Source organism: Eptatretus burgeri, chromosome 2 (genome assembly GCF_056783735.1).
Source record: "Eptatretus burgeri isolate ZD-2024b chromosome 2, Ebu_testis_v1, whole genome shotgun sequence".
NCBI classification, from domain to species: Eukaryota; Metazoa; Chordata; class Myxini; order Myxiniformes; family Myxinidae; genus Eptatretus; species Eptatretus burgeri.
In genome coordinates, this window is record NC_140962.1 from 27,572,110 (window position 1) to 27,585,686 (window position 13,577).

The window sequence follows — 13,577 nt, forward strand, 5'->3', positions numbered from 1 at the left end:
TCAGTGTTGTTCTCAAAAGTGTAAATGAATGTCACTTTTTGGGGGGGTTTGGGACCCTGCCTCCCCTAAAGGCTGGGAATGCCATGCTTATGAAATGGGTTTTATTCATCCCCCATGTACTCTTGACAGAATGAGACCATCAAACCTTTTGTTCCCAAAAGTGTAACTGAAACTGCGCTTGCTCCCTAACTATTAACGGTTAAGGTACTTGACTTAAGATCCTCCGGTCTTGAGTTCAAGCCCCTGTCTGTCGTTTAATTAACACCAGGTTGGGTTGACTCAGCTTGTCATCCTTCTGAGGTCAGCAAAATAAGTACCAGTTTGCTGGTAACGGGCATTGCATCCGTAGCACAGTGCCCCCCCCCCCACCAGAAAACGATGCAGCCAAGCAGCCAAAGGCTGCTTACGGGAAAAGAAATAAATAAAGGAGGGTCACACAGGATGACTAAATTGTTTTATTAATACTATAGACTGGTTGGTGGTGCTGAAATTTTTTGTAATCTCTCATCTAGCCTTCTTTCCTGCCGTTTCAGCCATCTCCCCTCCTCCCCCCCCCCCCCCCATTCCTAACTCTTATTGGATGAGTGTGTTTATCCAGAAACCCCCTTCTGCTTGCTCACCTTCATTCCTTGTACCTTTTTCTTGTTTGTTTGTTTTTAATCTGTCTGTGGAATTACATTCCAATCATGTTCCACACTCAACCACTTCAAGGTTGCAGCTCATTGGCATCTCATGTCCTCTCCCATTTCCATTTATCATTTTTATCCCTACTAACTTCCTACCATACCCTACCTTTTCTTTCAGGTCATGTTTGTATTCTCTTCTGCCATTTTGTGTTAGTTGAAACCTCCTCATTGTCTGCATTTCACTCCTCCTCGAGCCCGAACCTTGTATTGAAAAAAAAAAAAATTAAACCGACAGCACAACGATGTTCATCCCCACGCTGCAAGGTCAGCGCAGCATTTTCTCAGCAGACTAAGCTGGTATGTTCACTTGACTTGTTCTCAGTCAAGCGTGTACACAATGAGATTGGAAAACAGTTATATTGATCCTCAGACCTTGCCTGGCCTTGAGTAACATAAACTCCAATGTAAAATGTTATTTTGCAATGGCTTTCCTGCAATGAATTGTGGTGTCACTGAGACAGAGATGACCAGAATGCATAAGAGTTGTGGACATAGAGTATTGAAATAGAGATACACACATCTTATTGTATGCATTTATTGAATGGCCAGTATGTTTTATGGAATATGCAGCCATTGTTTTGTTTGTTTGGTTTTTTTTTTGTTTTTTTTTTTTTACAAAACCTAAGGCTCATGGGAGAGCTTGTACAGTGCATGCAAGGCAATGCTTTGCTAAGACATCAGCATCCTTTACACGACTCTTTCAAACAATGGGAAACTATGGACAAATTAACACAGTCTACTTGCACCAGCATGATCATCATTATCGGCTCGGGAATTGCACTTGAGTGATTTGCAAACATCCGTAATTTAGCACAAGCTATCATTAGTTTATGCATAGCCAGGCATGACTGTAAATGCTGTCTGTCATTGGTCAATGATGCAAACTGTTGTTTGCTTTACTCATAACAATCCAGAGTGCAGGTAAAACCAATAACAATCTTTTTTTGAACAAAGTTGTGAAATCTGCTAAATCTCAGTTTTAGACGTTCGAGTATGATTTTCCCTTCCCCCATGGACTGCTATGTATGTAAGGAAGTCTAATTTTAAAGTCATTTTTGAATGGCCAGACATTAAGCCAACCATGCCATATGTTTGCCTTCATTGCATCATTTGCATGAACAATTAATTGGCCTGTTTGGGTGAGATCCTGGATTTGAATTCAATATACTATATTGATTTTCCACACTCCTAATGTCGTAATTCATGTAAAATATGTGCGAATGTCTTTCTCCTTTAATAAATATTTTGTGACGGTCCCATCCTCGCCGGATAACTCCGGTTCAAGTTTGGCGAGTCACTAAGCGACCACGATAGTCAGTTGTCCCTGGAACTTCCTGCCGGATCCCACGCCCAGGGCCATGTTACCTTACAGATTGAAGTTTCCGGCACGACAAGTATCCTGCTGGTCGGCCTAGGCTGCCACCTGACAGATCTTATTATTTGGCAGAGCAAACCAAGTCACTTGACCGTGGTCTCGCCTACGTGCCAATCTGCTAGATCAGTCGTATCCCTTTCCTAGCCGCCATATGACACCATTGTGATGTGACCAGGATGAATCAAGAGACAAATCAGTTTTAAACCCGTATTAAAAGAAATGGCACATATTTGCAAGCAACAACAGTTCCCCAAATTGCCTCTAGACCTTTCACACTCGGGATGATTGGATATTCACAAGCAACTTAAAAATCGAAAATAGGGCCTGCATTTCAGACAAAAGATAGACACAATTGGGGTGAAGAAGAGTCAGACCTCTCTAACCCAGAGCAATGGCTCTGGGAAGACCGTCTCTCTCTGGAGGTTTCACGAGCTAGCATCCTTAATTCCTGAAGGGCGCAACGCTTCGCCCATGACTGTGGTGACTGGTGCCTGTGCACTCTGTTCTTTATTGCGTCGATGCATGCTCTTTGGTGGCACCAGACACCAACAGTCATGAGGTCCATGTGTGGACCCTCCATGGCACTGAGATGTCGGCTGCTCTCCGCTTGTCCCCGCTTGTCTACCTTGTCCACACCAGCATGTCCCGCACAACGCAACCTGGTGCAATCACCACACAGCAAGATGTCCTTAGTCTTGCTGCGCACTGTCAATAATGCACTGCAAAACCCTGATCGAGCGCCACCGTAGGGAAAAGGTGCCAGAGACAACCAAGTAGGTTGATGTTGACCACGGAGCATCTGACCCATGCGATGACGAACAAACAGGCGTAAACCACAATGAACTAGACGAGAGACCGATGAAGCAGACGACATGTGACTGACAAGGCAAAGCCAAACCAGGCTGATGTCGAAGAGTCTGACGAGAGATGCAGGTGAAACAGACAGACCAAGACCAAGAGTGAGTGATTATGTGGCTTTTATTCCTCGACTCCCTGGCATGAACTCCACCCATTTTCTCCTCTTCATCCGCATATTTGCATCCTGCGTCAATCTTATTGGCCAGCAGCACGAGGGGTACACGTCGTTGATGGGCCCGCTATTGGTGGCTGCGTGACAAGTCCCCTTACCCCAATTGGCTCTGGGCTCCATGGGTGTGTCCCGTTTCTGATCCATGATGATCCATGGTACTGCTCAAGGTGGCAAACCAGCCCGTTGAACTGGTTCCTAGAGAAGAAAGAAAGAAAGAAAGACGGACTCAGAAAAGAAACACTATAGTGGGGAAAGAACATCCATCTAATACATATGCAACGCATATCTTGCCACATGTACTGTATTACAATACGCTTCACTGAACAAATACTTAGAAATAACGATCATTGTACTATAGATGCATTACTTAACCCAAAGGAGCCATAACTGCAACAATATCTTTCGAGCTCCTTTTGAGCCTGGTTAAACAATGTTTTCATTTTAAAAAAACGAACCAAAAGACCCATATATGAAGATCCTATTTCCAAAGATCCTTTAAGATTTTAACGTTGGAGGATAACTAAAGACAAGTAGAAATTGCAATGAAAATGAAAATATTGAATTTGGTCAAAAAGGTTATCCCATGTTACCAATGCTGAATTGTATGGATAATAAATGAGTGTTTTTGCTTGTTGATTGACATGCCTATTATTTATTCCTTTGGTAACACCGGAAACAGATGACCTGTCGTACTTGGAGTACGTGTTTGAGGCTTCACGGAGACCTGACCTCCTCACTCTGCTCGTTGATTATCGTCGCCAAGGCAACACTGCCACCACCATTCCACGCCTACCACGCATGCCCAGTGCACGCAAGTATCATGGTAAAAATAATTGTACCATCATAAACCACAAATTGGATGCACGTCTCTCTACTGGTACCATCAGAACTTTGTAATTTGTCGCAGCCTGATCAACCTGTCAAGGGTTTCTCTGCATTTTCCACGATCTACTGCCATGCATGCTTCCAAAAAACATCTCGACCCATACCTCAGAATATTCAAATTACCCCATAACACACACACACACACACACACACACACACACACACACACACACACACACACACACACACACACACACACACACACACACACACACACACACCCCATGGTATAAAGGCTGGAGAAGGTCTTCAATGTAATTGTTATTGCCAACACTAAGAAACTAATCTAACCAAAGTAAATATTGAAGTTTTTTTTTCTTAAATGGAATGCAGTGAAAGTTTTTAATGAATACAAAGAAAGTTATGAAGGTTTTCATTCACATGTTCATGTTGTTGACATTAGCAAGCCAAGGAAAGTGTTCTGTTCTTAGCTCAGGGCCGAGAATATACTGCATAATTTGCCTTGGCTCTTCCCAGTGGTGCTCAGGCCAGGACTTTAAAATTTGTCCAGGGTGCTGGTGATAACTCACCGACTCTTCACTAAAGACACCATGGGATCATTAAAGTCACAATAACCAATCTTTTTCTTACATGATGGAACTCAACAGTCATGAGATTAATCGTAGGAAATCGTGGAAGGTTGTCACAGCTTTGATGTATCAGGCAACACTAAACAATGCCAATGACCCGACTGTCCGTTGTAAGTTCCTTTCTGCACCTTTCTCTTCCAACCGCTCGAGATGTGGACTTGAGAGGAAGGTGCAGAATGCCACAAATAATAAGGCAGAGAGCTTGGCTTTAATATAAATGTGGACCTTGTAAGTGCAGTGTCCAGAATGGAGATGATGCCATCTGAGGCAATATTGATTTATAGTACGAGGTCTGATCAAAAAGTTCCGAGACTTCTTACAAAACTAAAGGACATCACAGTTAATCAAATGTATCCCTTTCAAAGTAGTTTCCTCCTCATTGAACACAATGATTCCAGTGGTCCTGCCATTTTATGAAGCATCTCTGGTACTCTTCTTTTGTGATAGCTTCAGTTCCCAGGTCACATTTTGCATGATTGTTGGCATATCCTGAAATCTCTCCTTTTAGGGTGTGTTTCAGTCGTTGGAACAGAAAAAAGTAATTTGGTGCCAAATAGAGTGAATACGGTGGGTGGGAAACCAATGAGGTGTTGTGCTTGGCCAAATATCCTTGTGTTGAGAGTGCTGAATGTGTCGGCACATTGTCGTGATGTAACATCCACAAACCTGACTCACATTTTTCAGGCGAATTCCGTCGAACTGCATCTCTTTGGCATTTCAACACGGCCAAATAAAACCACCGATTCACTGTCTAACCACGTGGAATGGACTACTGGTGCACAATACCTTCACTGTCAACAAAACACAATCAACATAGTCTTCACATTCGAACTCACCTGTCTTGCTTTCTTTGGTTGAGGTAACAGCACGGTCTTACATTGAGATGACTGACACTTAGTCTCAGGGTCGTAGCCATAAACCCAAGTCTCGTCACCTTCAATGATGCTGCGCAGGAAGTTTTCATCATCTTTAATGATGCTGCACAAGAAGTTTTCATCATTCCCTGCACGATCAATGAGTATCTGAGACACTGTGAGGCAATAGCAGGTCACAGATCTGACCTGACCTGACAGTGACCGTATCCTTGCTCTTCGTGTCCTCACCAAACGCAGACGAGAGTTTCGGCAGGGGCTGCTTGCAGCCTATGTTGATCTCTGTAAAGCGTTCGATTCAGTGAATCGGGATGCCCTCTGGAGGACTCTTGGTCTTCGTGGGGTGCCACCAAAACTGATCGATCTGATGTCTGAACTCTACTCTGGTACTGAGAGTGCTGTGAAGTGTGGTGGTACCATCTCTGACTTATTTTCAGTTGTTACTGGAGTTCGTCAGGGGTGAGTACTGGCCCCCACACTTTTCAGCACTTGTATGGACTGCATTTTAGGGAGGATGTCGGAAAGATCAAACTGCGGTGCATCGTTTGGGAATGTCAAGATCTCGGACCTTGATTTCGCAGATGATGCAGTCATCTTTGCGGAGACTTTAGATATCCTTTTGGGGGCCCTCGAGTTGCTGAATGAGGAGTCGGAGCCGCTGGGATTGCGAGTTTCTTGGGTCAAAACTAAGATCCAGGCTTTCAATGACATCTTGGATGCTGCTGTCCTGTCTGTGTCTGTTTGTGGTGAGTATGTTGAGGTCATGGAGATATTCACTTACCTTGGCAGTGATATTCATGTCTCTGCTGGCTGTGAGTCAGAGGTTAATAGACGTCTGGGTCGGGCCTGGGGAGTCATGGATTCACTGGATCATGGGGTGTGACGCTGTCGGTACCTGTGCGGGAGGACGAAAGTCCGAGTCTTCAGGTCCTTGGTGCTTCCAGTCTTGCTCTATGGATGCGAGACTTGGACTCTGACCAAGGATCTGAGACGGAGACTTAATTCCTTTGGTACCAGGTCTCTTCGGAGAATCCTTGGCTATCGCTGGTCAGATTTTGTGTCCAATGAGCGGTTGCTGAGAGAGACTCGGATGAGATTTGTTACCTGCATGGTCCGTGAGCGTCAGTTGCGGCTGTATGGACATGTGGCTCGTTTTCCTGACGCTGATCCTGTTCACCAGATTCTCTCAGCGAGGGAGTCTCATGAGTGGAGGAGGCCGATGGGCTGACCACGTGCCTCGTGGTTGCAGCAGGTTGATCAGCATCTCAGGGAGATGGGGATGGGCCTGGCATCTGCCTGGGGGAAGGCCAGACGGAGGCCCCTGGAGTACCGGCGGAAAGTGGACGCAGCGACGCGCTGTTGTGGCACATGCTCCCATACCTGACCTGACCCTGTGAGGCAATGTTCCTTCTGTTCCAGAGTGAGAACCTGCGGGATGAAATTTGCCGAGACCCACCTCATTTCCAAACCTTCAGTCAAAATCATTTGGTATGTTTGGCTTCCCGAATCATCATTCCTCTGTTACCATGAATCCTGTCACAAACACGAGCTCCTGTTTCCTCACTGTGGGGTTTATTGATGGTCTGAGCGTGGATCATCATCGACAGAAGTTTGGCCACTTTTAAACTGAGCAAACCACTGAAATGTTTTCGAACGGCTGAGAGCTTCATCCTCAAATACAGTTTTTAATATTTCAAACACGTCTGCACAAAGCAGCATGTCACTCAGGACTGAGACAAGATGGTGGCTTCCTGCTGGAGATTTTATGTCAACAAGTGTTGCCCAAAATGACACTTCTTTAATATCCCTGCAGTATAGTACTGCAGCATAGCAAACCAATTGTTCAAATTTGCATAAAAGCAAGCTGACCAAGGCAAAATCTCGGGTGGCTTCATATCTAGAATTGTTCGGAATACATTATTCTACATGTGTACCAATTTTGGTGCTTTTATGCAAATTTGAACAATTAATCTGAAATATCAGACTACGCTGCTGGACTAGTTTACTTAATTTTCCTTCAATAAATCTAGTCCCGGAACCTTTTAATCAGACCTCGTATGTTGGAATTTGGTTTTATCATAGATTAATTTGTTTTAAAATTAAATATATGTGAATTCATATTGACTGCTTGATTGAATGCATACCTTGTCTGATTTTAAAAAGAAACTTAATTATTCTGTTTTGCCTTTCCATACGACCTTCAACCCTATAGACTTGGAACGCCAAGAATCGGAGGATGATGTTATAGAGTTGGCTCCACCCCCCAAGAAGCGCTGAGTGGGTCACATGGCTGTCTCCAGAATGACATCATTACCATCATACTGATTTGGTGGCGAAGAGGACAGATTGACGAGGAATGGCTTTGAAAGAAAAGTTTTGTTCGTAAATAGTGGACTTCCAAAGAAGAGTGAACAAAGGAATAATGAAGAGCCTGATGATAATTTTGAGGAATGACAGGTGGAAGAAAGGAATCAATGTTGACATGTATAGGTCTGGAAATTGAGTATTGATAACGAATGATATTCAGTGCTTCTCAACATTCCTAAAATTCCCTACATTCCTTTATAAATGTGCCAAGCGCTATCTAATGCAGTTGACTCAGAATAGACAGACCTCATCCATCTTACTTAACATTCTTTATCCAACGTCTTTTACCTATCCATCCTCAGACTAACACACTTACCTCCAAGTTGTACACTGAGAAATGCTTCCCTCACTTTCCACACGTATACCTTCAAATTTATCTTCAAACTTCACCTTCTGTGCCAATGACCTTCTCACACTTCCTAATGTAGTTGGATAATTTTCTTGAATCCTCTCCAGCACTCACTTTACCCATTAACAACAAAAACCTATCCATCCCTCTCCCATATCCAGCTTCCACCTCAATTCAGTCTCACCTCCAAATTTATCAATAAAAAAGTGCCCAATGACAAAATACACTTTCTTGTAGTAAGGCTTATACAGGGTTTAAAGTGTGGAAAAAAAAATGTAACAATGAAAAATATAGTTATATTTTAACAAGTAAAATTATATTGATTGTTTATATTCCCTTTCCCCTTCCATCTGTGCTCTTTATTTTTAATCATTTCTACTTTTGTCTTTTCAAATTACATCTGCTCTTTACTTTCACACCTTTCCTTTTTCACATTCGTTTTTCTTTCACTTTTCTCCACGTTTGTCTTCCTCATTATTTTCTTTCACCCTCTTCTCACTTCTTATAAAAGGGAGAACCTAAAAGGAGATTTCAGAAAGTTCATTCTTTTCTACATCTCCTTTTATTCCCTTTCAGATTTTCTTTTTCAATCCGTCCTTTCTTTTCTTAAATCTTTCTTTTTTCTTTTTCTTTAATCTCTTTGGTGCTTTTGCTTTAACATCTCAAACTTATGATTTTCATGCCAACGGTTAACTCTCACCTTCCTCATCCATTATATGTACACTTTACTTTATTTCCATCCCCTTTCCTTTATACCATTTCAATTATCCTTTCCTATTTTGGACTGGCAAGATAGCTGGGAGGAAATCATATTCTCCTCTGAGCTGTCTCACTTTTGTTGAAATCTCGAGTCGGCAATGAACTGTCACCCTGGTGTTTTGCATGTAGGACGAGGCATCTACGCGTGTACCGTCCCTCAGGTGGACGTTAAGCTGGATATCTCATCTGCCTGAATTCATCATTAGTGAATGCGAAATATCTCACGGTGTCTCTCGAGAAGGCGAGTTATCGCTGGCACTTTGGAAAAATTACAAATTCTTGCTTCCTTCAGTAAAACGTGGCCAGCCGGTTTGTAAAACACTTGGACAAAAAACCTTGCAGCTGGCCTACCCTACAAGGTGGGAATAATTGGGGCCAACATTTTCCTTCTCTTCTTTCTTTTCTACATTCCTTCCATTCCTTTTGTTTGTTTTTAACATCTATATTTATTCTTTCCCAATGCACCAGCTTTTCCATTTTAAATATTCCTCAATGTTTTTTTGCATTTTATGATCTTCACTTTCTACTTATTCTTCTTTCTAAAATTCATTCATCTTTCCCATATTTCCTTTCATACTTGGCATTTCCACCCTCTTTCCCTCATCATTTCCTTTTTCCTATATATCTTTCCCCTTCCTACCACTCCTTTCCTCTTTCTGTTACTATCTTGTAATTGCTCTTTTCTTTCTTTTATATATTTCTTCTTTCCTTTTTTGTATCAGTTTCTCCATCTTTACTCTTTTTTTTTTTCTTCCAACCTCTTTCACATCTCTTTTCCACTGTTTAATTTTCCTACACCACTGTAATTCACACTTGTATCTCTTGTCCCGTTTTTCTCATCACCGACCCCCTAGTCTCTCATGTGTTACTGCTAAACTGACGTAAATGTTTGCACATTCTTTGCCCATCTCTAAGGCATTGTTTTTTTTTCCAACGTAAAAACAACCGATGATTGTGCAATGATTCCAGTTCTTGGAGCTGCTGAAAGCAGCCGTCTAATAGACTTTTATCGTGGCTTGTGGTTTCCTTTTGTTAGCCATTGGAAAATTGCATTACTGTGGATCGGATGTATTGGTGTACTTTATTTGTCTAATCGAGTTACATGGTGTAGTGCACGGTTGTGTGTGTGCGCACGGTGTGTCTGCCCCTTGCCTTCCAATCCACTGGGCAGTGTTGCTTGCCACACTTGAGCTCAACCTCGTTGCTCACACAACAAATGTTAACTTTGTATCACGTCTACAACTTTTCTGCCAGTTTAGATTATTTCATGCACAAACTGCATTTTAGACTGCATGCTTTTATTACAATTTGTAACGTAATACAGCTTTTTATGCTCATTATAAAATTAACAAGGCATCTGGCTTATTTCGCTTTGCTACAAATGGCTACGTTTTACAGTTGGTCAATAAATCGATGCTATTTGCACGTCCATTAGAGTTTCGGTATAAATGGTTTTATGTTGCTCGTAAAACAAATACAATGCTCAAAGAAAGAACAGTTATAGTTGCATTGTCTATGACACAACACGACCACTGTTAACAAATCATAGCAATGTGAACCATACAGACAAATCAATTATTGAATGGCTGTTACAGTACACGATCAGCTGTTTTTAGTCATGCGAGCTAATATTCAAATGCATTGGTTAAGACATTAATTTCATACGTTCCTAAGACAACACTAATTGGTCTTTTCACCCACTCATTTAAGAGTTTAATTAAAAAAGCATTAGTGTCGGAGATTCGTGTTGATTGTTAACTGCACAAAGATAAAGATGAAAATATTCGAGACTACTTTGATGTGGAAAGCAAAAGAAGAAATAACCCTTTTTATTTTTACTTTTGTCTTACATTTATTTTTTTATCGTTTGGATTATGAAATGGATACAATCAATTTACTTTGTATAATCGAGTTGAAAGAGAGTTTCTGAAGATTTCACCATTGTTGACAGATTAGCCAAAACGACAACAAAACAAAATTGACATTCACTTTGCCTGTGATGTTTTGATATTATCAATGCCCTTGCAGTGTTGTTAAAAGTGCCTGATTGAGTTTGTGTTCAAATTTTGAACCTTTTTATGATCAGCAGTTTTTAGTGAACATAAACTATTTTTGTTATGTTTACCTTTGTGACTTTCAATTAATACAATTTGCTTTACCATCTTATTGGTGTCAAGTTTAATCAGTGATACTTTGTATGACAAATGTTTTTTTCAAGTTTATAGGTGTTTTCACAAATGAGCTAAATCGGCACAATCGTTTTGCAATGTGAATATAACTGAATGATAAATGACTTTCTTTTTGGAAGTTCGTTGCACAAACAGATTCATGATTGAATTAACGTTTCTGCAAGAACTTTTACGAGTAATTGACATGTTATAAGGGTGAAAGCTCGGGCGATGTTCTATTATATCGATGAGCTTGTTGTGGAGCATTCATGACTCAAGCAAGCACTTGAGCATCAAGGTCGATGAGGAACGGCTGGCTTGGCAAGCGATAGCAAGCTGATTGGTTCGTGTCATTCTTACAATCGGCAATAAGTTAAGATTGACGCGTTTTATTATGCTGAATCCAGCTAAAACGGTCGTCGTAGAATTATATTAACGATCTGCCTTCAATAGAGATTGACTGATTTGAGCTTTGACGTTTCCAAGTACTACCTTGGATTTAAAAAAACAAAAATTCTGTCATATCTTGAAGATCTAAAATACATTTTCTGTATTCAAGCTGTTAGTTATATTATTATTAAACAAATTCCTTAAAAAAAAAACATTGTTCGTGAAATGAGGACGAGAGAAGAACCTTCAGAGTATAGGATTTATTCCATTTGATTGAAGCCGCTTCTACGGGCACACCAGGAAATACAGACGCAGCATGGAGTACATAAGCAGTAAGGTACACACGCGCAACTAATCACCGCAAAATAAATCAGTATTATATATCAATCAGTATTCTCACCATTCAATGAGCACCAAGTGAGCCGCCGACATAAAACGACAATGCCCCAGGGACAAACCCCGCGGCCGAGCCGAACCTCAGCTTTATCTCTGTGCTCGAGCCGGGCAACATGTGATCACGACCTTCAATTCACCACAGTTCGCAGTACAGCGGCCATGACGGTGTAGGTAGCTGTACTATTTAGAATACTTTGGCTCATTTTGTCATTCGTGAATGACGTATTCTTCCTTCGTATTACAAGTCATGAAGTGAAGAGCAGAATAAATTGGTAGAAATTGATTTAAGAGCCAGATCAAAGGATCTATAGATAGATTCGTTTTTATTACAGTTCGATTTGCTGCCTGTCAGTCAACATTTTAATGTAATATAAAAAAAAAATCTTTGGTGTGACTCGGCCGGGGTTGGAGCCACAGACCTCCCCGACTCAGAGCGGACACATTAAGGATTACAGCACCGAAATGAAGGGATTTAATTGACCAGACAGTTGCTAACCACGCTGGAGCCATTTTTTTTTTCTTGAGAACGTAAAACGTCATCGATAGGATATAAATAAATAATACCGGCGCGGATTGATTACGTCATTAAATGCGCCTGCTAGGCCCCTAGGCCTTCAGTTTAAACCATTTTTGACTTGGATGCGTTCATTTTTATTTTTATTTTTTTTTACATTTAGAAATCGAATTGTAACTCTTTTCACCCGCTTGTTACTGCCAATGGAGGATAAGCAGCTGAGAATGTAAGTTTAAAGAATAGAGAGCGTGGATCGTTTTTCTTTTAATTATAAGCTAAGCTGGGTTCGACACGATGGTGCATCGAGTTCGATTCCCGACCCGACAAATAAACTGTCCGATTGGTGCATTGCATCGCAGAGTGCGCCGTCACCTCGGATAGGCTCTAAGCTTGGTGTCCCGTCTGTTACCATTACTTGGATGTATAAAAATGGAACACCACGGTGTCTCACGAAGTGTGGGCGAGTTCTCGTCGGCACCATGAAGCCAGTTACAAATTTCTGCCAAAATCGCCTTCACTCGAACGTCAGGCCTGGCCAGCCGGTTCGTGAAAGACGTGTCGAAAACGGCTCCCTGCCGACCATGGTCGTACGTGTTAAACATTGCCCACATAAACGGGAACAATGTTCATCGTGCACGACCGTGGCTATACAGTACATGATCCGTCTGTCCATCCATCCATCCATCCATCCATCCATTCATCGGGACCAGACTCTGTGCAGAGCGTTGGTGCTGCCGAAGCAGTCTCCTTGGCTATTGGACACAGTCATGGGCGTGTCGCCACTCCGACACAGGATACCAGCAAGCTGGCACTCATTTTGCCGACCTTGGAAGGATGACGGACAGAGTCAACCCCACCTGGTATTGATTCAACAGCTGAGTGGGTTTTGAACTCGGGATCCTAGGATCCCAAGCCCAACACTCCAGCCATTAAGCCAACACCAGGCATTCAGTACATGATCACTGTGCTGAAGGTCTGCACTGGTTCATCATGCATGACCATGGCTGTACAGTACATGATCATGGTGCTAAAGGTGTGCAGTGGTTCGTCGTGCACGACCATGGCTGTATCATACATGATCATGGTGCTAAAGGTCTGCAGTGGTTCATTGTACATGGCTGTACAGTACATGATCATGGTGCTAAAGGTCTGCAGTGGTTCATCGTGCACGACCATGGCTGTACAGTGCATGATCA

General features: G+C 42.1%; 2 protein-coding genes across 4 annotated transcripts in view; both read left to right on the forward strand.

The window, feature by feature from the left end:
* Window positions 1–11,079, forward strand: part of PEA15 (proliferation and apoptosis adaptor protein 15) — a 90,609-nt gene extending 79,530 nt beyond the window's left edge. For both annotated transcript variants that reach the window (XM_085852879.1, XM_085852889.1), the window contains 2 exons: window positions 3,771–3,914; window positions 7,651–11,079. In XM_085852879.1, coding sequence (XP_085709005.1) covers window positions 3,771–3,914; window positions 7,651–7,715 — 209 coding nt within the window. In that variant the 3' untranslated portion in view covers window positions 7,716–11,079. The remainder of the gene's footprint in view (window positions 1–3,770; window positions 3,915–7,650) is intronic.
* Window positions 11,080–12,375: 1,296 nt separating this feature from the next.
* Window positions 12,376–13,577, forward strand: part of CWF19L1 (CWF19 like cell cycle control factor 1) — a 39,476-nt gene continuing 38,274 nt past the window's right edge. For both annotated transcript variants that reach the window (XM_085852195.1, XM_085852201.1), the window contains exon 1: window positions 12,376–12,607. In XM_085852195.1, coding sequence (XP_085708321.1) covers window positions 12,507–12,607 — 101 coding nt within the window. In that variant the 5' untranslated portion in view covers window positions 12,376–12,506. The remainder of the gene's footprint in view (window positions 12,608–13,577) is intronic.